The sequence below is a fragment of the Centroberyx affinis genome, unplaced genomic scaffold, assembly GCF_046629955.1.
Source record: "Centroberyx affinis isolate AG114_WGS23_722 - 3 ecotype Tasmania unplaced genomic scaffold, CSIRO-AGI_Caff_v1 ptg002622l_1, whole genome shotgun sequence".
NCBI classification, from domain to species: Eukaryota; Metazoa; Chordata; class Actinopteri; order Beryciformes; family Berycidae; genus Centroberyx; species Centroberyx affinis.
In genome coordinates, this window is record NW_027280818.1 from 32907 (window position 1) to 57424 (window position 24518).

Sequence of the window (24518 nt, forward strand, 5' to 3'; positions counted from 1 at the left end):
CTAATCCGAAAGTACTTTTTAACATCGTAAGCTGCGCCACTGATGCTCCCCCTGTCCCTTCTGTAGACGCTATACCCCTGAAACCTGCAATGAGTTTTTCAACTTTTTTACTCAAAAAATCTACCGCACCCGTAGATCCCCCGTCAGTTTGTTTACCCGCTAGGCCTGATACTCTTTGCTCTCTTCGACCCTGTTTCTCAACCTACACTATTAGACATTGTTAACAAAATGAACCCCTCCTCCTGTCCTATGGACATTCTCCCCCCTAGATTTTTTAAAGAAGTTTTTAACACAGTTTGTCCTTTTATATTGAACATTTTAAATAGCTCCTTTTCCTCTGGTACTGTGCCCCGTCATTTCAAAAAAACAGCCCCTGTTAAAGAAACCCAGTCTCAATTCAAATGATTTTAACAAGACCTATCTCTAAACTTCTGTTTTTAGCTAAAGTCCTGGAGATTGTTGCAAATCAACTTTTAGCTTTTACGAATGATAATTCAATGTTTGAGTCTTTCCAATCAGCTTTTAGAGCTCACCATAGTACAGAAACTGCCCTTCTTAAGGTCATGAATGATTCGCTTTTAGCTGCTGACGCTGGACGTCCCTCCATTTTAGTTCTCTTAGATCTCAGTGCAGCGTTTGACACAGTTGATCACACATCTTGTCCTGTTTAGAGCAATGGGTGGGCATCAGTGGCACGGCCCTTGAATGGTTTAAGTCTTGTCTTATCTTATCTTATCTCATCTTATCATAGCATTAAAAAAAAAAATTCCTGCAAGATTTAAACGTATTGTATTTGGGGGCGGGCACAGATGTAAATTGGACGGGCCTGGCCTGGTCTGGCCCTCCCTCAGCGCCGGGCCTGGACACGATACAACACTATACATGGGACTGGATAGAGGAGCAACAGGGCTGTGAGAGAGGGAGGGAGGGAGGGAGGGAAGGATGCAATTATAGTTTGCGAGAGAGCGAAGCAAAGGATGAGGCCAGGGGGATGAGCTACGGAGAAAGAGAGAGAGGGAGAACAGAGGTGTGGGAGAGACAGTGTGAGGCGAGTGTGTGTGTGTGTCCACAGGAGGAAGACGCAGCAGGCATCAAAGCTCTTCTGAGTGAGTATACTGTTTTACCTTATGTTACAGTGCACAAAATTCATATGTGTGAATGTATGTTTGTGTCTGGAAACAGTGGTATACAGTACTGAGCACAGATTGTTTTGTAAATGGAGAAGCAAATTACATGGTTTCCATTGTTGTTGGTCCTGATGACACTGATGACAGCAGTGATGACAACGATGACGGCGACGGTCATGACTATGATAATGACCTTCGTTTTTCAGAAAGTTTCAATGAAAACTGATTCAATGAATACAAAATAAACTGTATTTTCCCTGGATGTGTGTGTGCACAGCAAATTTCCCAGGGTTGATAAGTGTTGATTTGTCAGTGACAATTATTCTGAGTTGACAAGTGTTGATTGGAGAGTCGTTTGTCCACTCACAGAGCTGATATGGCTCTGGGTGTTCAAAACTATCAAAAATGTCAAATTAACTCTGATATAGGTGTTATATTAATTGATTTTTGCTGTTTGCATTGCTGTTTTTTTTGGTGCGACCAGGCAGTCCTGACCGTCCCGTTCCAGCTGTGATCGAACCTCATAGGAAATCCATCGGTGTGCGTCACCTCTACGCCCTGTTACCTGGGGGACAGCAGCCGGACACATAACCCCCCCCCCCAACCACCCCCCACCCTTCTCACTTTCTATCCAATCCCACCCCTCTTCACCATGGATCTAATGGAGCTGGTTGACATCGGCAGTGGTTGTGAAGACGAGGATTGCGGCCAGGCAACGGGCTTCCTGGAGGACTGCTCTAACCAATTAGATTGCCAGTGGGAGGATTCTATGTTTAGATTGGTCGAATTAGGTAAGTGAAAAGCCACAGCTACTGAATGGCAACTGGCAACTGTAGTACTTACTTGGGTACGGACACTTCTAAGTGATGAGATGAAACTTAAAATTAAATATAGAGGTGGTACTGATAAAACAATATAGCAATATTCCCATTTCTAGTGTGTGTGACTGTGGTGTGCGGTCTGCTGATGCTGCTCGGCATTCTGGGAAATATGCTAACGATCCTGGTGGTTTGGCTCCGCCCCCACATGAGAAGCTCCACCTACCTCTACCTGAGCAGTATGGCTGTTAGTGACCTGCTGATACTGCTGCTGGTGCCTCTGGATATGTATAAGGTACACACACACACACACACACACAGAAATATGTTACTCAGTGTGTTAGACCCAGAGTTTTTCTGTGATTATCATGACCAGAAACTAAAAGGTAATTTGTGGCATTTTTGGTTATTATTTGAGGCAGGAAGTGCAACCCAGTTTGGGCTACATAGTTCACGGGTTGTTTTCAAACCTACTTTCCGTTTGCTTTGGTCCGAATCAGGGGATAAGTTGTTACTTTTTTTCACTTTTGCATAGGTTTTTAGCATCACAGGATCAGCTGTGTTTGTGGGTCATCACATTTGCATAAACTCTCCATGGAAATTGCACCTCTTGTGGTCCTCATCTATAAACCCACTGTTTATGGAACGAGACCCTGAATAAATAATTGATCCCTCTTTACTTCATTTCTTGATTTTACAACTCAGTTTGTCGAAGCAGGGGATTCTGCTGATACCCCTGCAAGTAAAACAACTTCTAAATCTTTATTTTCCTGTGATGTTACCCTGCATTCAAGTGTTGTTGGATTTACGGTCTGAACAAATTTCCGACCAGGAAGTGCCACATGAACACTTTATTATGTCGGATGATCAAGTCGGAGAAATCGGGATTAGCTGAGTTGGCTAAACAGAGCAGAGTGTTAGCAATTGAGCTAGCGATAGCCTAGCTAGCAAGCAATGTTTGGCTATTTCAGGGGGCTATGAATGTAAATACCACAGGAAATTGAATGCCGTTGGACTATAGTTAGCAAGGAATATCCATGTCTTTTAAAGTTGTACTTGTGGTTCATTTTCGGCTTTATTGTATGAAATTTCTTCCGTTCTCGTGCGACTCTGCTCTGTTTAGCCATGTTGGAAAGCACGATTACGTCACAACTCAGCTAATTCGTGCAGCAGCTACAATCCCGATTTTTCCCCTGCACAAACACAAGTACAATTTTAAAAGACATGGATATTCCTTGATAACTATAGTCCTACAGCATTCAATTTCCTGCAGTGGTGGAAGAAGTACTGAGATCTTTTACTTAAGTAAAAGTAGCAATAAAACAATGTAAAGATACTCCATTATAAGTAAAAGTCCTGCATTCAAAAACTTACTTAAGTAAAAGTACATAAGTATTGGCCACACAATGTACTTAGAGTATCAAAGTAAACATACTCATTATGCAAACTGTCCCCATTTAGAGAGTTATATTTTTCATAAATTGTTGGAATATTAATACTAATTTATTGACATACATGTACATGTAAGCAGCATTTTAAAGTTGTTAACGTGAAGCTAATCTTAACAATTTAGCTATACTTTTGGGTAGTCTAATCTATAACAATGCTATTTTATAGTTATTTTATAAAGATGATCAAATGTTTTAAATATAAAATATTGATCTGAAAAGTAACTAGTAACTATAGCTGTGAAATAAATGTAATGGAGTAAAAAGTACAATATTTCCCTCTAAAATGTAGTGGAGTATAAGTACAAAGTAGCATAAAATGGAAATACTCAAGTAAAGTACAAGTACAAGTAAAATTGTACTTAAGTACAGTACTTGAGTAAATGTACTTAGTTACTTTCCATCACTGATTTCCTGTGGTACTTACATTCATAACCCCCTGAAATAGCCAAACATTGCTTGCTAGCTAGGTTATCACTAGCTCAATTGCTAGAAGAATTGCCTAGAAGGCTGCCAGTGTGTGTAAAAAGTTGATGAAAACTCCAATCTACCTCACAAACTGCACTAAGGGGGGAAATAGGAGGGAGAAGTATCTGCTCTAAACACCCCAAGAAACTATAGACACCTCTGTCTGTTTCTCTCTCTTTCTATCCCTCCACCTGTAGCTATGGCGGCCCAGGCCCTGGCCTTTGGGAGACCTTGTCTGTAAGCTGACCATGTTCCTCTCAGAGTGCTGTACCTTCTCCACCATCCTCCACATCACCTTCCTCTCCCTGGAGAGGTACCTGGCGGTCTGCTGGCCAATCGCGGCCAAGACCCTGGTCACGCGGCACAGAACCAAGGCTCTCATTGGCTGCCTCTGGCTGGGGGCGATCGTCAGCGCGGCGCCGGTGTTGGTCATGGTCGGAGTGGAGGAAGTGGGAGGAGAGGAGTTAGGAATGGGGGGATGGATGGAGGAAGGAGGACAGGGAGGAATAACGATAGGTGGAGGGGGAGAGGGAAGCGGGGAAATGGCTTTTATGGAAGGAGGGATAGAGGGAGTAAAGTGGGGAGGAGAAGAGATGACGGGATGGGATGGAAGAGTTGAGAAGGAGTTGAACGCTAAAATACAAGTTCAGGAAAAGGCAGATGAGGGAGGAGGAGGAGAAGTAGAGATGGAAGTTAAAGGAGAGGGGCAAAATAAGAAGAAAGAAGATGAGGGAGGAGGAGGGGGAGAGGAGGAGGAGGAGACGGAGGAATGGCGAGGAAGAGAGACAGAGGGAGGCGACAAGAGAGAGTGCCGCTGCACCTCCTACGCCGCCTCCTCCGGCCTGCTGGCGGCCATGATGATCCTCTCCAACCTGTACTTCCTGGTGCCGCTCGGCATCCTGGGAGTGGTGTACAGCCTGATCGGGCGAACGCTGTGGCTCCGTCCACGAAGCAGCCGCAGGGACCAGTCGCACGGTCACACCATCAAGATGTTAGGTGAGAAGCACACACACACACACACACACAGCTTCAGTTCTGGTCTCACAAAATTTCGTGAAAAGTTTCGCGAGACTGCGTCGAGACCTTGCGATTGTCATGCCGTCTACCCCTTTTCTCTTTTTCTTCCTTCCTCTCTCCCTTCACCTTCCTCCAGGAGTGATAGTCTTGGTGTTTGTCCTGTGCTGGCTGCCGTTCCACGTCGGTCGGACCATCTTCTCCCTGACTTTTGTCACCGGTGTCGACGGACAGGACGTATACGTGGACACCGACACGCACATAGGCACCGACACACTCTCTGACACTCTCTCGAACACAGACACGCGCTTTGAAACACCCTCCGACACCCTTGGAAAACCCTTAGACCCGCGTGTCGAGATGAACACACACACTCACGCAGACAAGAGTGATACACACTCCAGCACAGACGGAGATAAAACACTCCCTGAAGCTGGTACAAGCACTGATGGTGGACAGGTGGACACCCACGTAGAAGCAGATACTCATAGTGAGACTGACACTACAAATACACACAGTGATACACACAATGCTAATACACAACTAGACATAGACATGCAAAGTGATACACAGAATGACCACGCACACGCCAGAACAGGCACAGACACACAAGCCATGACATCCACTAGCCCGTACGATGACGCGGGCTCTAACATACACAATGACACATATGCCGATGATACACACGCTTACACTCGTGCCTATATTTTATACTATCTGTCTCAGTATTTCAACCTGGTGTCTTCTGTCCTGTTCTACCTCAGCGCTGCTGTCAATCCCCTGCTATACAACCTGATGTCCGCTAGATACAGACACGCCATACACAGCCTCATAAGCGCACGCTCTCACACACAGTCTCACACACACTCCCACACACAATCGCGCACGCAGTCTCACACACACTCTAACCGCCTGCGCCCGCTCACGCCACAGGCCTCCACTACCACCTTGTAAGGGTAAACACACACGGATGGATACACAGACTGCATACACACGCATGAATACACACAGATATACATTGAAACCCGGGCTATGAACGCAGACAGACACACGCATGTTCACGTAAGGCACATACACACACACTGACTGATACATATGTGCACAAGGATGGAAGTAGTAAATTATATTTACTCTCGTTACTGTAATTGATTAGCTTTTTTGTGTTGATATTTTTGAGTATTTTTTGAAGACAGTCATTTTACATTTAATAATTTATTTTTTTTTAAATGGCACCTCGCTACATTTTAAATCATATCTGTTACAGGGTATACATTTTATAGGCTCTCCATAAGCATTGAATTGGAAACTGGCCATAAATTACATCTCCATCAAATCTGCAAAAGCATGTGGAGAAAAGGTTAACTTGTAACATTAAATAATCAAACTTAACCATGATAGCAGCTTAGTTCACATTAGCCAAAGAGCTATGATATTGGCTTAGTTAGCATTAGCCATAAAGCCACAAGCTTAATAGTAGCCAAAAGGTAATATTAGCTAAAAAGCCATGATAGTAGCTTAGCTAACATTAGCCCAAAAGCCATGATATTAGCTTATACATTAGCTATAAAGCCAAGCTATTTGTTTCCCTATTTGTAAATGAAATAAAAGGTTATGGCCATAACTTTATATAAAATGTAAAATAGGAAGGCAGTAAAGACATTGGATTTTTGATAAATATTGGTTGTTGACATGAAGCATCTACTCTTATTCATTTATTTATTCAGTTATTTATTTAAATTGTTATTATTTTTGCTAATGATTCATTGTGATTTTCTCTGTATATGATTTATGATGTATGTATGTAGCTGACTATTCCTCTTTGTATTGTGTATTTGTGTATCTTCGAAATAAAAACCCAAGTCAAAAACCCCCAATTGCAGCTTAGTTAACATTAGCAAAAAGCCATGATATTAGCTTAGTTAACATTAGCTAAAAAGCCATGATTGCAGCTTACTTAACATTAGCTAAAAAGCCATGATTGCAGCTTACTTAGCATTAGCTAAAAAGCCATGATAGTAGTTAACGTTTTAAAGCCATGAGAGTAACTTAGCATTAACCAAAAAGCAATGATAATAGCTTAGTTAACATTAGTTAAAAAGCCATGATAGTAGCTTAGTTAACAGCTAGTTCACTAGCCTTACTAGCTAGTTGGCTAATAGCAAAATTAATGTACTAACGCTATTGAATAATGGGGATGGGAATTTTTCTTTTTTTTTTTCTTTTTTTTTCTTTTATTTCCTTTTCTCACAGATCAAATAACATGAATTTGAAAACCTTACTTTTTACAAAGTTTAACACAAAAACATGCAATATCATATATTGAACTCTCATGGTAAAGATGTAGGTCTAACAATGTTGGTTGGTAGTCACATTTTGTACATGTGCACTTGTGTAGATGCACACACGCATGCACGCACACACACACACACACTCAGAATAGGGCTATCATTTTGATTCATGTAGTTTCATATGGGCTGATGTGTGTGTTTATGTGATACGTATTACATTATATGTCCTGATGTGTCAGAAATTGATATAAATGTCTTTATTTGATGCACAGATGAGGTTATATTACCTCCGGCATGGAGGTTATGTTTTCATCCGTTCGACAGTTTGTCTGTCTGTCTGCAGGATGTCTGAAAAACTTCCCAATGGATTTCCAAGAAGTTTGGTGGACAGATAGGCCTTGGGCTGAGGAACGATTGATTTTATTTTGGTGGTGATCCACATCTGGGATTTCCACCATTAGATTATTATTTGTTTTAGCCATAACAGAAACTAATAGAGACAGAGACTTGATTCCAAATCCTAAGAGTAGCCTGTGCTTACAGGGTCAAGAAATCAATTTAACTTAAAATGCAGGTGATAGGAATGATGTCTTTGGGTGTAACTGCAAGTTGGAGAATTGTTCAGCATTGCTGCTTGCATCATTGAAAGGTGGAGGGTTTTCAAGTAAGCACTTACCCTACATAATGGCATAAAACAATATCACATCCTGTGTATTGGTAATTATGAGTGATATTTTGATGGATATTCCTGAACAAGAGACTTTCCGGTGTCTATTTATCTTTCTACTGTCTTATGTACTGGCTTGCTAACAATGTATGTAAAAATGTAGTAGCCTATTTGTGGTGTATTCTGTAGTTCCAGCTATGACTGTTACTACTATAGCCCTTGTAAAATGTAATTGTTATAAATGGAGGATATACTCTATGTGTTTAGTGTATTTTTTGTTTTGCTGCTATATGACACAGCCTCCCTTGGGATCAATATTGCATCTCTTCATAGTATTGTTTCATATATGATATATAAGATACAATATCTAATACAATTAGACACTGTTACTATATGATGTAAATCATATATGATGTACTAAGATATTATATATGACTGATTTGATCTCAACCCATGAAGAACACTATATCTTACCCTCTGTATCTGTTTGACTATGTATATTAATATTTATAAAAATACTTTTCATCGCTGATCTTCATTTGAGTTCTACTATATGTGCTTCTTCTTCTTGTTAATCACTTAAAGGCACTTCCTGGCAGTGTTCCCTCATTGTGTTATTTTTGATCCGATTCTATTGATTGATGGATTTTTTGCTCTCTTGCTGTATTGATAGCTCTGAGGTCCTGCAGATTATCTGAACTTTAAAACAATCCCTCACTTTTAATGAATATCAACATAGTTAAATATATAATTAAACAAACTTAATATGTAATATCTGTTTACAGGCTCTCTGAACAACAGCAACAACAACAACAACAACAAAATGTAGCTGCAAATAAGTGGGGCATAAGTGGGGTCCAAGCCTATGGGGCAAATGATTTGACAGTGAGAATATAAGCTTGATTCATCATTTTGGAATATTCTGTTCCAGTAATTACAGTCTTAAGGGAAGTAGAAGAAGTAGTGGTGAAAATTGCTTGTTGTCGCTAGTTTCAAGCTCACCACACAAGTTACATGTCACTTCTTGCTTTCTGGACTCAGGCTCAATATTAGTGTGACCAGTTGGGAAGGAACTACAATGACCAAGACACAGACAGGAGTTAGTATAACAAAGAGGAACATGGATTTTAAAATGTAGGAGTGTACAGGTGCAGTCCAGTCTCGTTCCTCTTCCCTCTCCTCTTTGGGCCCTCTTCTCCTCCACCAGTCCTGGAACAAGGAGTAGCAGGTCATTTCTTTTCAAAACAGCAGTGATGAAGGGGATTTCCTTTCAAACGGCTCCAGGTAGTAAATAGTAAAAAATCAGAACCAGGTTTTCCTTTAAAAACACAATATTGCAAAGTCCCCAGATCATCAATCACAGTATTGCACAATTCCCCAGTCTGCTCCAATTGTATAGGTTTACTTCCATTATTGCTGCGATCCCATCCGGTTTTTCCACTGTCCATGTCGCCATCCTTTTCCACCACTTCTCTGTGGTTCGGCCCCAATATAGTTTTCTAAGTTAAGCAGTTTTTACGTAAAACAGTTACGTTAGTATGAACGTGTGTGCATAAAGTAAAAATATTGTTATAAGTTAGGGAAAAAAAAGGTTGCCAGTGAAAATAAAATCAACAGCAAACAGGAGATAGTGTATTCCATGAATATCATAAGCTACATCACCAGGTCAGTTTTACATTACAAAGAACTACAATGAAGATCTGAACTGTTCAAATGAAATCTCTATGTCTTAAAAAACACATCATCATGGTCTTGTCTCTTGTGTTTGGGGTGTTTGTATCCTATCATAGAATTTGCACACTTACAATGCCTGCCATAACGTCATGGAAGTCAGTGTTGATTTGGTGCATAAGACTTGTCAGAAAGCTGATGTGTTACTATGGCTGTTAAAAATCACAAGTCACCACCCTCCTTATTATCCCCAATCACCACTCCCAGCTCCGAACTGTGCGTGTTTCCCAAATGTAGGCTAATTGGTGGCTTGACTTGAACTTTTCATTCCGCCATGTGATTATTTGGTTGAATGTTTAATTTATTGTTATTGTGTTTAGATCTCCATGAATAGTCAGAATTGAAGAGACTACCAAGTTGATGGATGTATTACATGATGCAAGTTGGAAATGATAGCCTTTGTAGAACCTTTGTTGAAATGCTCCTCGGTTTACATTTACTGATTTACCGGTAGGCTACTTTATTTTATACACACAAAATCATCCATCAAATGTATACATCAGGACAGGACCTTCAAAGAACTGTTGAGAACGGCTCCATCTATTCAAATTCTGTGGTTTCAGCATTGAGGAAGTTGTGATGAAGGGGGGGGTGAGGGGTGAGTGGAGGGTGGGAACAGAACAGAGCGACTTCATTATACCGATTAAATTCAGAAGACAAGATGGCAAGCAAACCACTATTCGGTAAGTATATTAATACCTAATACCATGAGAGACTGATGGGGCTCATTCATAAAACTGCGGTAATAGTAGGCTATGGCTACTGCCTACAACTCTGTGTCCCGGTAATTTGACCTAATTCATAAATACACCACAGCCATGATATACCGTGATGGAGCTACATTATCACTGCGTTATCCTCAGCTGGTGCCCGGGTGACAGCCAATCAAAACGAACATGCTAATTAGGCTTTTCATGTAATTACCTGTCCACACTTGTGTGTCAGTGATAGACAGCACAGATATGTCACCTTCCTCCTCAGTCACTCCTACTGCTGTAATTGCAACATTGACCATGATAAACCGAGTGTTTATGATGTCACTTACAGAAATTATAAATTGACCATATGTGGTGATCTGATCATGATTTGTTTATCTTACAGCGTTTTGATACAGGGACATTGGCAGCATGAGCTGCGTTTCTCTTCAATCTATGGACTATACTGTTACAAGGCCGTTTTGACCGTTTGTTTTTTCGTTTGAACCAAAAACGAAAAAATGGGCCCATATTCCATTTTTCCGTTTAAACCAAAAACGGAAAAACGAGAAAACGGGCCCGTTTTCCGTTTTTCCAATGTCCTGACAGACAAGTTGAGAAAGCGATGTTTTGTGCTGTTAGGGTCCAGAGGAGCAGGGAAGAGTCCAACCAGAGGAAACACTCCACTCAGCAGAGAGGAGATAAAGTTAGAAGGAACTGCTCAGTGTATGAAGAGACACAAAGACACAGAAATACACCAAGTCATTGGATTTGATGCTGCAGGAGTTCCCCAGCCATCTTTGAAGTCAGGTGGTTATAGAGGCAGCATGGACCTCCCCATAAGCTGTGAGTATAATATTCTGAACTATAATCCTAGGAAGGTATAACTAATTACAAAACATCTGAGATATAAAAAGAACATATATAAATACTGTATATCAAAAGATGACAGAAAAGAAGTCTGCACAGTTAGCTAATTAGGGCATCAAGTCTAAAAAAAGACATTAAAGGATAAGTTCAGTCAGAGACACTTACGTCGGTAACACTTTACAATTATGTCCTTAATTAACAGTTAACTAATGTGTAATTTACTAATGGTGTTCATGTTAACTAAGGTATTAATTTATAAATTATTTAATAGTTTATAAAGATGGCTATTAAATAATGTATAAATGAATACCTCAGTTAACATGAACACCATTAGTAAATGATTACCAGACACATTAGTTAACTGTTTAATTAAGGGTTAGTTAATGCTTAATAAACATTAACTAACCCTTAACTTAGTGACCTTTATTGTAAAGTGTTACCCTTACGTCAAAGGAGTTGGACCATTATAGCACTAATGGTTATACAGTTATATTTGGCGGTAAAGGCTCTGCTCTTGAGGATGCTCCCCGATGAATCCAAGCAGCATGTGAGAGATTCTGCGGGGAGCGCAATAAACCCCCCAAGGCATAACAGACATATCATTAATAATAATAAACCAACATAAAACCAGACACAGTTCGGAGATAGCTTGTATAAGCATCCTGTGAACAGATAATAACAGGAGGAGGTTGGCGGTGCGATGCTCTATTTCTGCGATTTTGGACCTATATATAGTTTTTCTCTTACATACCTGTAGTACTTGGGACCCACAGACAATATTGACTCCAGAGTCACCTTTCAGTTGAAATGGTGAGCTCCACTGCTAGGCGTCTTGCTGGTAACAATGAGTCCAAAGGGAGTTTGTCAAAATATCTAAAAAAAAACACATTTATAGGCTCCTCAGGGGAGCTGAGAGTAAACAGAGAAGTTGTGAAATACATAACTTAAAATTAGGAAAACAGGAAAACCTGGAACTATTTTTCTCCACTGCAGCACAGACTGCTGTGGGGTGAAAGTGTGTTATTGGTGGAGTGATCTAGTTTTAGTAGAACACTATCTACTGAGTGGAAATGGTGTGGTGCTGCTGCTTTCTGGGCTGTGGATAGCAATATGTCAGTTGGTCGCCATATCATTGTCAAAGACTGGCTTTTTTTGAGATATTCTGACAAACCCCATTGGGACTGCCTAGCAACAGGCGCTAACATGTTTCAACTGACAGCTGAATCTGGAGTCAATATTGTCTGTGGGTCCAAGTACTACAGGTATGTAAGAGGCAAATTACATATAGGTCCAAACTCAAAGAATTTATCCTTTAAGAAAAGACATTAGCTGAGCTGAGGTTCTTTTAATTTGACATGGTGTATAAAAAAATAATTTAATGGTGTTTTACATTTCTCATTTGCATGCTGGGATGAAAAACAATGTAAACATCCCCTGCTGTCCTGTTTTTCCACAGTTGGCGGAGATGACAGAACTGACACCAGGTCTGTGAGTTCAGGATATAGGTCCCTGTAGCACGGATAGTCATACAAAGAAAACCATCACAGTATTCTTACAGTGGTGAAAACTGAAGATGGTTTTGGATCAAGTGGAGCAATCTATGGACTGTACATGTCACAAGCCAGGTGCTGGGACCAGGCAAAGATCTTCCCTATTCTTTTGTATGGTACATTCAATTTCTAGTAGATCCTCATTTATCCAGTTTGACCAAGATGTTTTCCGTACAAAGTCCAATGTCTTCTCGCTTTTCTCCCTTAACTTCAGGCCAGTTATCACTTGGTCATCTCATGTTGTATGAAGGAAAGATTTAAAATCCATTATACTGTAAAGATTGCACATACAAAATCATGGCTGTGTATTATCTAGTTATACTTTGTGTATGGCAAACCCACTCTATTTCCTTTAAGTCTTAGCACTCCCACACGATTTATTACTTATTGTGCTAGTTTTATTTTGTCTATTTTTTGCACTTCTTCGTTCTTGTTGTTCTTGTTGTTTTCTTGTGTTCTTGTTTTTTTTGCTTTATTCTCCGTTTACCTTTTTGATCTAGTTCACAATGCTGTCGACACTGACAGACTAAGAATTTCATTGCTGCTGCTGTATCTGCACATTTGACAAATAAGCTTTGATTTAATTTGAAGATTTTTCTTACTGTTGACTACTTTATTGTTGTAGCTATTTGGCAATCGTTAATTAATAATGATAAATGATAATTGCAACCACAACTTCAGTAACCACAATGTTTCTTTTCAACATTTTTCAGGTATAAAAAACAAGAGTAGGAATGAATCAGTTCAATTCACTGACATTCACTTCAGTTCATTCCGTCTCAATTCGATTAGACGGTTTAATAAAAACACATAATACACATAAATAATAAAAACACAGAAACAAAACACAATAAAAACACACAATGTAAAACACCTAACAAACAACCACAATGTAGGCCATGTCATCTATTGTTGGCATGGCCAATTGGCCAACAATCAGAATAGATCATTTCAGTTCAAATTAATTTTAAACACAATATTTACCCATATATATATTGACCCATACAGATTGATATCTTTATATAACTGATACATGATACAAGTCAAGGTCATATAACAATGCAATAGTGGTGGTATATGATAGAAAAATAGTGAGGTCACTGAATTATGCAGCAGTGAGAAAATCATTAAAAATGTTTTGTAGTTGCGCATCACTGCCTCTAGAGGTCACTGAGCCTCCAGTCCCTTCCAGTCTGAGTTTCCCAGGATGCTTTTCACCTCCCCATACACAATGAGTCACAACTAGGGACAGCTCTACAGCATGGACAACACACTTTTTGGAGTTGCATTACAACACATTTTACTGAAGGAAAAGCAGTTGGGGTATGATGTAATTTGTCATACTTGATCTCTGTTAACTACGACTATAGTTCTGATTGGTTAAAATATTTTCCTTTGATTAATAGGTTGCATAGGGCATGGCTTTAGCATTTTTATCCATAATCTATGGGTTAAAGTTCCCATATGTGTGACTGTGTATGCTATGTTGTTATGGAATTGATTAATCTATTTGAGTTCATTTTATATTTACTGAAATGCATATGATTTGTTAACATGAATTACATTTTTAGGACAGTGTATAGGCCTATTATAGTAAAAGCTACATTCCTATGGTCGTTTTTTATAATCAATATTGTATTTTTTAGGCAACAAGTTAGTTATATGTAAAGATATGTTCTGTAGATGGATATAGTTATTAAAAGGAATATCGCAGAAAACCTCTTGTTCTAACTGCAGATTTTTGACAAATGACCAAGTGATAAGATAAAGAAGTTAATGTATGCAGCCTCTATACTGCCTTTATAATTGCGGCCATCACAGCCTGAATGCAACTGCAGGAAATATATATGCTAGCAAAACAAAGGCACCTGGGGTGGCCTACCAGCACAACGTAGAGCTGTCTGCTGGTTATCAATCTAAAACCCTCCTTTAATGGGGAAGATGTCAGTGAATTCATAATCTGAGGTGATAGGTTGAAATGTCAACCGGTATACTTTTGCTCTGTGTGGCACATGGTTGGACACCAGAGGAGGAATAACGTAAGTTAGCCAAACGTTTGGCTAGTTAGCTCCATTTAGCTCAAGTCTGCAATTAAAGTCAATGATAGGAAATTTTGATTGAAAACACAATACGTTAAAAGTAATCTATGCACAATGAAGACAAACATCCACTGCATGTGCATTGATCTGAGAGTCGTTCAAAACGACTGCTAACGGAGCATTAGCCTGCAAGTTAGCCAAATTCAAATCCCTGTTAAGTTGCATGGTGGAACTATTACACCGTGAGTCACACCTACGCGCCCACCATGTTCTCTCTCGTCTTAGAGAGCGCGAAACGAGGTGACACGAGAGGTCTCGCGAGATATGATGGTCATATCGCCTGTGTACGGTGTGCATCGCGGGATCAAAGACAGCTTGGATAAAGACTCTTACAAACACCACAGGCTTAAAACGATGAGACAGGAAAATACTTTACATGTATATATACATAAATGGCATAAACGTGTTTTTTTTATATTAAAAAAATGGGCATCAAGAAATACTAGTCTTTGTACGTGGAATGGACGTCACAGTGTGGCCATCTGATCACAACCATTTCACAACCAAATAAATTGTCAATCTAACGTTGTTGTATTCAACAAAAAAACAAAGACACATGCATTTGCTTTTTTCAGAGCAATAATATGATCAATATTTCTTGGTTTGTAAGAGAGGGTCTGAATGGACCATTATTGGACGTGGAAACCTCACCATCTGGCCGTCTGCCTCATAACCACGTTGCAGTTTTTGGCGTCCGACCGGAACCATTTTTGGCCAGGGACACGACGTCGCTGTCCGAGCAATGTTTGCTGGGAGGTTACCCACAGAGCAGCAAAGTTCAAGTTTTGATTAACAACCTAGATTAATAGTGAAATAAACCGTTCAAAGCCATTAACTCACACAAGGCCTCCTAACACTTCCATCTTCCACTGCTTCATCTTCCACACCACAGTATCAACATATAGTAACAAAGGTAGTTTGCTAGCTAACGTTTGCTGACATTAGCTTAACTTAGATCGTAAATAAAGGGAAATCAAGCTCTTACACTAAACAAAGCAGAGAGAAAACATGTATACATACATAGCAATTCTTGCCATTTGGTTGATATGATTATGACCCCTATCTGTTTGAAGCATGAAACTGTTACGACTATGCCACTTGATGATTTGGATGAGCACCAGGACTCAATATTGGTGTGACCAGTTGGGAAGGAACTACAATGACCAAGACACAGACAGGAGTTAGTACAACAAAGAGGAACATGGATTTTAAAATGTAGGAGTGTACAGGTGCAGTCCTTGGTCTCGTTCCTCTTCCCTCTCCTCTTTGGGCCCTCTTCTCCTCCACCAGTCCTGGAACAAGTAGGTCATTTCTTTTCAAAACAGCAGTGACGAAGGGGATTTCCTTTCGAACGGCTCCAGGTAGTGAATAGTAAAAAATCAGGACCAGGTTTTCCTTTAAAACCACAATATTGCACAGTCCCCAGGTCATCAAGTATTGCACAATATCGTTTTTTAAGTTAAGCAGTTTTTAAGTCCTAAAGCAGTTACATTAGTATGAAAGTGTGTGCAGGGGCGGTTTTAGTGATTTGGAGGCCCCAGGCAAAGACAAATGTGTGAGGCCCTTCTCCATTTTGCTTAACGCAATCATAGCTAGTAGAGATGCACCGATCGATCGGCCGGTGACCGGAATCAGTCTCATATATCCGATATCCGATTCAAATTTAAGACAACGGTAAAAACTCCGATGTAATTAAGCAATATTACACGAGAGGGTGTGCGTTACCGTGATGCTTACGGACTGACCGCATCACTGTCGTGCCAATAATGACGGTAACGCACACCCTCGAGTGTAATATTGCGATTATACAACAGTTACCAACAAAATAAAAGATACAAACAAAATGTATTCATATTGTGGGGCAATTCGCTCTCAAAATAAAAAACGTTTTGCTAGTGTTATCTCCGTTTCCCTGGAAATACATGGGGTCTGACTAATAACTGGAAAACAATCAGTCACGTCAGTAGACTCCTATGTAATGGAACCTAGTTTACTACTCCAGCAAGTAGGCGGAGCCTTAGTAACGACCTAGCAACAGAGACGATTTCTAGTCCCTGTTGAGTCAGCCAGCCAACTGTAGCTAATGCTTTCTAGAGATCGCGGGATTTCCCAAACTGAATAAATACCACACATATAAACACAAAACTGCCTTGCTAGCTCAATCTTGTTGTAACTAAGATATCTGCTGAAAAAAATAATTTTTCCATGGACAGATTTAGCTACTATGTCCGCGAACTTCACATGTATTTTTAAGCTAGTAGCGCCGTGTCACCGACTCACCGGCACAGCTGATGGATGGCAGAGCGTCTGGTAACATCAAGGCTGAACACAGTTAGCGTAGCGTTATATTTAAATATATTGTATGATAATATGGCGGAGTAATATTTAGTGATGAGCACGGCTAGGTGTGCTGTCATGCTGATTTGATCACGTTCTAAATGTCTAGTTGACCAATCAGATTGCTTGGTCGGAACTACCTGTATAATAGTCCATAATAGTAATAGTCCGTGTGTTGTTATATAGATCTGTTGCACCTGTTTTCTTTTGGGAAAGTATAAAGTGGGATATACTGCAATTCATTTTCATTTGGATTTGTTTGAGTGAGAGTGAGAGAAGGTCTTGTAACCTGGTGCAGTTTTGGAGAAAATGTAAGTTATTAATAGTCAATGTTTTATTATGAACATACAATTGAATTTTAATTTTACAAAAATGTTTGTGTGTGCTGTCAATTATAGTTCTTAGAAAGAAAATCGGAATCGGCCAAAATCGGAATCGGCAGGTCAGACTTTAAAAAAATCGGAAATCGGAATCGGCCAAGAAAATTGCAATCGGTGCATCTCTAATAGCTAGTGAACAAAAACTATTTGGAGGCAGCTCTTTTCAGTTAACAAAGCCTCAGAACTAAAGGACAGATCCAAATGAGAATTCTGTTCTAACTGAAGAACTTCAAATGACCCTCAGTCACACACACACACACATGAATGACACTGTAATGTATAATCATATTGAGATTAGTACAGTGGTTATAGTCACAGGAAAAATAGCAATCTCATAAATATCCATACATAGTAGCCTATAAGTGCGCTCAATACAAAGACAAAATAAAAAACACTAATAATTGGCAGGTTATTTGATAAACACTCAGGTCAGACAAAGGCAAGGTTAGATTGTGTTGGGGAAAATACATTATAGAGGGAGATTAATCTGATTTAGGCTATTTTACTCCAGTTGATAACGTTAATGTGGGTAAGAGCAAGTGAATCTAAATTTTAAAAAGATAAATGGCTTTAGGTCTTACCATTAGAGTCATGCATAGGCCTTTATCATCACATGCTGCAGCAGCTTGCAAGTCGCTGTCCAGGGCGACGTCCTCTGCTGAACACCTGGCACACACACCTGCCACATCGGCAGTTATGGCAGGTATTCTTATCTGTCTGTGTAACGGAAAATTCCTCTTGGCCCCCTCCTGTTACAGTCATGGGTCGCCTTGCTTTTTGCATCTAATTTAAAGTCAAGCCATTTCTTTTTTATTATTATTATTATTTATTATTATTATTATTATTTTGTTATAGTCCTATAATATTCCGATAGGGACTTAAGAGTGTCTGTGATACTCACTAGTGAGTTTACAGTGACCATATCATGGTATTTTCATCTTCTGTAGTATCACTATAATATTCCTATAGGGAATTATAGATTTGTTGGAATATTCATTTAGTATTCATCTAAAACGTAGTATAGGAATACTATAGTTGATTTTCGTAAGGGAACGCACAACAGACAACACTGCATTAACAACAGAAGTTATTTTTTCCCATTCCTTTAGCAGGGCCTTTGATTCCACTATTGAATTATATTAAATATTATATGCTTTAGTTGACTTATGTCTGATAGTAGGACTTCGGTCTCAGAGCTGGCAGACTTCTCCTTAGTCTTCAGTGTCATTTTTATGAATGAAGCTTCCCGACATATGGGCTGGACCCCTAACGTTATATGGCATTATTGGAACGTCAATTATGCAAATCCACAGTTCTCATGAACTTGCATTCATTTAGAACAGGTAGAAGAAAATAAATAAATAATTCACGAGGCCCTCTGGCGGACGAGGCCCCAAGCAATTGCCTTCATATGCCTTATGGTAAAACCGTCTATGAGTGTGTGGACTGTTCAAACAAAATCTGTCTTAAAAAACACATCATCATGGTCTTGTCTCTTGTGTTTGGGGTGTTTGTATCCTATCATAGAATTTGCACACTTACAATGCCTGCCATAACGTCATGGAAGTCAGTGTTGATTTGGTGCATAAGACTTGTCAGAAAGCTGATGTGTTACTATGGCTGTTAAAAATCACAAGTCACCACCCTCCTTATTATCCCCAATCACCACTCCCAGCTCCGAACTGTGCGTGTTTCCCAAATGTAGGCTAAGTGGTGGCTTGACTTGAACTTTTCATTCCGCCATGTGATTATTTGGTTGAATGTTTAATTTATTGTTATTGTGTTTAGATCTCCATGAATAGTCAGAATTGAAGAGACTACCAAGTTGATGGATGTATTACATGATGCAAGTTGGAAATGATAGAACCTTTGTTGAAATGCTCCTCGGTTTACATTTCTGATTTACCGGTAGGCTACTTTATTTTATACACACAAAATCATCACCTTCAAAGAACTGTTGAACGGCTCCATCTATTCATATTCAAATTCTGTGGTTTGTCAATTTCAGCATTGAGGAAGTTGTGATGAAGGGGGGGGTGATGGGTGAGTGGAGGGTGGGAACAGAACAGAGCGACTTCATTATACCGAATAAAGTCAGAAGACAAGATGGCAAGCAAACCACTATTCGGTAAGTATATTAATACCTAATACCATGAGAGACTGATGGGGCTCATTCATAAAACTGCGGTAATAGTAGGCTATGGCTACTGCCTACAACTCTGTGTCCCGGTAATTTGACCTAATTCATAAATACACCACAGCCGTGATATACCGTGATGGAGCTACATTATCACTGTGTTATCCTCAGCTGGTGCCCGGGTGACAGCCAATCAAAACAAACATGCTAATTAGGCTTTTCATGTAATTACCTGTCCACACTTGTGTGTCAGTGATAGACAGCACAGATATGTCTCCTTCCTCCTCAGTCACTCCTACTGCTGTAATTGCAACGTTGACCATGATAAACCGAGTGTTTATGATGTCACTTACAGAAATTATAAATTGACCATAGGTAGTGATCTGATCATGATTTATTTATCTTACAGCGTTTTGACATAGGGACATTGGCAGCATGAGCTGCGTTTCTCTTCAATCTATGGACTATACTGTTACAAGGCCGTTTTGACCGTTTGTTTTTTCGTTTGAACCAAAAACGAAAAAACGAAAAAAATGGGCCCATATTCCGTTTTTCCGTTTAGACCAAAAACGAGAAAACGGGCCCGTTTTCTGTTTTTCCAATGTCCATGAACATTGAAAATCAAGTGGAACAAAGTGGAAAAACGGCTTGTTTTTGGTTTGGTGTAATTTCCATTTTGCAATTTTCCCTTCCAAATTGAAGACCACAGGTGACTGAAATCAATGGAGAGGGTGAACCGGAAGTAAAGTTAAACCGTCAAAATAAAAGTGAAATGTGTGAGAACTTTACTGTCAGGAGAACGAGGCACTCTGCCAATGAATTGTTTGCCTGTAGCTTCAGATTAAGCTAAAGTTAGCTAGTTAGTGTGATATATAGTGATATTATTTTAGTTGAGTGGCATTAATTGTTATTGTGGAAAATGTTTCCCCTATTCCATATTCCTTACCCAAGAGCATCTATAAAGTCACCAGCAGAGGTCCCCATCACCCATCGTGAAGGTTGTAACATTGACATGGTTTTAAATAATAATAATAATAATAATCATATTAATAAAAATAATACTAATACTAATAATTTTAAAATTACATTTTAAATTAAATCTACATTCCTCTATCATTAAATGTGGCGTTATTGACTAATTTTACTCTACACATAATACCAGCTAGTAAAATAGGCTACTACCAAATAAACCTTTTTTTTTTTTTTTTTTCTGCAGAGTCAGTGACCCCAGCTGAGGCACATACTACCCATGTACACAGATACATACACCTTTTCAAGTTGGGAATGCAGACCAGTGAAAAGCCACAGGTTGTGAGGTCTGGCTGGCTAGGCTATAGGTATTCATAACTTGCAGTCACGTGACTGGTTTGTCGTCACCGCCATATTGACGCCCAATGCCCGACTCCGCCATTGTAGCAGTCGGAAGTAGCAGTAGAGTAGTAGTCGCTAGTGAGAGTGTTTTGAGAGTGATCGAGAGGAAATCAGTCAGCATTTATTACCGTGTCGGGAAGGCACTGAAAATGCCTGTGATATGTTGTGCTGTTGGGTGCAACAATCGTGTTGGAGTGGATGGGGTAAAGTTTCATCGTTTGCCCACCGATAAGGAGCGGCGCGATCGGTGGCTAGCAGCCATCAGGAGAGACAAGTGGACTCCAACGAAGCATTCGTGTCTTTGCAGTGCTCACTTTGTCTCAGGTAAGCGTGTAACAGAGAGAGTTTGTATAATTGTCTTGATAGATACCATACGTTATATGTTAAATAGCTATTTGCCATACTGTCTTTGTAGCTCTCGACTCTCATCAGCCTCATTTTGTTTTGTTACTTGCCCCCGCTGCGATGTGCCATCTCCGTTAGCATGGAGCTAGCATGTCGTAGCTTAACCCAGTAAATACATTTAAGTTTAAGTTAGCACAAACTTGCCAGCTAACGTTGCAATTGTACTTTTATCTTGCTATCTACTTCACACTATTCTTGCTCAGCACCATGAATGATCAATACATTGTGATGAGGAAGAGCAGTGTGCGCGATCTTCTTTTCTCAAGACTGAAGTGATACTTTCCAACGCACCTGCATCAGAGATCGTTGGATGTGCAAATATTTCCATGGAAAAAACTTGCTATCTACACCATTGGTTTAGTCACAGCAGTGCATCTTGAGTGCAGATTTAATCAATAGACCTATCATTTGCTGGCAGGCACATCTAGTGAAGGCTGACACAGGACTCTTTACAACCAAAGATTACTGTATCTGGGCTAGTGAATGACATGATACAAGTCATATTCTTGGTGTTATTCAGCCACTAGTATGGTTGTATGGTTAGCTACAGACACAACACACTAATACATTTGCTATATGTTTTTACAGGAAAGAGTGACAACCCACTGAGCCCAGACTTTGTGCCCTCCATCTTCGCTCATGTATCATCTCCTCAGAAGCATACCGTGATGTACAGTGCGCAAAAGTTTGAGGCAAGGCAGGCCATGAAGAGGAAAAGGAGGCAAACTGAGGAACAGTCCAGTGCAATGATGGGAGAGGAATCGGAAAGGGAGGATTTGGAAAGAGAGAGATCAGAGCACACCACTGTGGAAGTTGACGCTGGAAGCTTGGGTGACGTCCCACCGTGCAATCATCCAAAATGTGTGTCCATCATGAAAACACTGGAAGGGGAATGTGATTCACTGAAAGCCGAAGTCCACCACCTGAGAAAGACAGAAAAACAACTTTGAGAAAGAATTGAGACACTGTCTTTCAGTCAAGCCAGCTTCAAGGGAAATGACGAGAAGGTTCAGGAGCTTACAGGGCTACCTTCCTATGCCAAGCTGATGGTGGTGTTCACTTTCATTTCAGCCTTCCTCAAAGGTGGTTCCCTCACACCTTTTCAGCAGTTTCTTCTTACACTCATGTGTATGAAGTTCAACATGCCACTTCACTTCCTGGGACATGTATTTAGTGTTTCATCAGCTACAGCAAGTAGACTTTTTAACAACACTTTGAATGTGATGTCAGTGAGATTGTCATCATTGATAATTTGGCCTGACCAGGAACAGATAAGAATTAGTCTCCCCCTTTGCTTCCGGAATGGCTTTAGTAATTGTACTGCAATAATTGACTGTTTTGAAATATTCATTGAGAAACCCAAAAATTTCAGAGCACGAGCACAAACATACTCCCAGTACAAGCACCATAACACTGCCAAGTACCTGATTGCCATTACACCGCAGGGAGTCATCTCCTTTGTCTCCAAAGGCTGGGGAGGCAGGACCAGTGACAAGCACATCACAGAGAACTGTGGCTTCATCAAGAAGTTGTCCCCAGGGGATGTGGTCCTGGCAGACAGGGGCTTCAATGTCAGAGAGTCGGTAGGCTTGGCATGTGCACACCTGAAGATACCTGCTTTCACAAGGGGGAAGTCCCAACTGCACCCAACTGAAATTGAGTCCACCAGGGGTCTTGCAGCTGTACGGATCCATGTGGAGAGAGTGATTGGTCTTGTGAGGAACAAATTCACCATCCTTCAGGGAACCATTCCCATTACTTTGTGCCATGGAGAGGACTCAGAGGGCTTCACCTCTTTGGACAAGATTGTTTTAGTGTGTTGTGCCCTGTGCAATGTGTGTCCTTCAGTTGTGCCTTCTGAGTGATTGAAACACTGCCTGTAATCTATAATCTGTATATATAATCTTACCCTCTGCAAATATGATGTGAACTATACATAATGTAAATATTCTGCAAATAGTGTAGGCTAGTCTCTAAATATTATACTCTGTAAATAGTGGAACCCATGTTCTATAAAGATTTTGTAAATGGTGCCTTCTGACACAAACTACTTTGTAAGTATTGTATATATCAGCCGCACAAAGGATTTACTTAATTCTTAATTCTTACTTAATTCTTAATTGTTTACAATAAATAATCAATACAGTGCTTGTTGAAGTGTCATTTATTACTAATTTCACAATACTTTAAAGTGTAAAACTTGATTAGAAAAATTAAATACAATAGAATTTTTTTATAACACAGATATGATTTGGCAATTCTTGTGTAGCTTCAATATAAAAAAGGAAAGCATTCAATGTGTACATAAGGGCGGAATTTGAACAGATGTTTAGATTGAAAAGTAAACAAGTAATCAAATGACTAATATCTATGACTTGAATTTACATGTGAGTATGGAAATTCACAATGGCTATTCTTTTTACATGGTGGTGATGCTGCGTGGCAGAGTAAACCACTTGCCAAGGAGTTCTGGGAGCACACCATTTTTGATAAACTCAACAACCTTTGGGTAAGATGAATCAAAGATTGTGGGATCATAGTGTATGCGCTCTACAAAAACACTAGATGGACTCCAGACTACAAAATCACAAAACTCCACCTCTGCTAAGCGCATTTGGGCTTGCACCTGATGCATGTAATGATGGTCCTTTTTCAGTTCCATTTTCCCATCAGTATTACTGAGGCAGAATGATTTATCCGCACATCCCTTCGCCACGGTGCTGTCCTTGATGCGGTAGGGGCACTTGATCTCAAGGATGCCACGGCCATGACATGAGCAGGAGAGTACACCATCAGGTGAGGCACCAAGCCATGGGAATTCTGGGTTGATGATAAGACCTGAGGGTCTCATGAAGAACTCGGCATGCCTCTGCTCCATTAAAGCCTGGTACCTCGCGCTCGCAAGCGGTTCACTTGAAACTCCATATCTGAAAAGAAAACGATAATTAGAGGCTATATACTGAATTTATTTCTGTGAAAAGTACATATAACCGATAAAATTGACCAAGCCAGGAGCTTTTGGCTTTCAGTATAAGATAGAGCAAAAATAATTAATTAAATAGGGGGTAATGGAGATGGTTTAAATACATAAGTTATATCCCTGTATTTACACA

General features: G+C 40.0%; 1 protein-coding gene across 1 annotated transcript; it reads left to right on the top strand.

Moving 5' to 3' along the window:
- The first annotated feature begins 1779 nt into the window (after window positions 1–1779).
- On the top strand, window positions 1780–23274 carry LOC139657076 (growth hormone secretagogue receptor type 1-like). Its single transcript, XM_071534783.1, has 7 exons — window positions 1780–1918; window positions 2065–2240; window positions 4059–4857; window positions 5015–5095; window positions 5570–5712; window positions 22803–22988; window positions 23254–23274. The coding sequence occupies exons 1-7, from the start codon at window positions 1780–1782 to the stop codon at window positions 23272–23274; spliced, it is 1545 nt and encodes a 514-aa protein (XP_071390884.1).
- Window positions 23275–24518: the final 1244 nt, after the last annotated feature.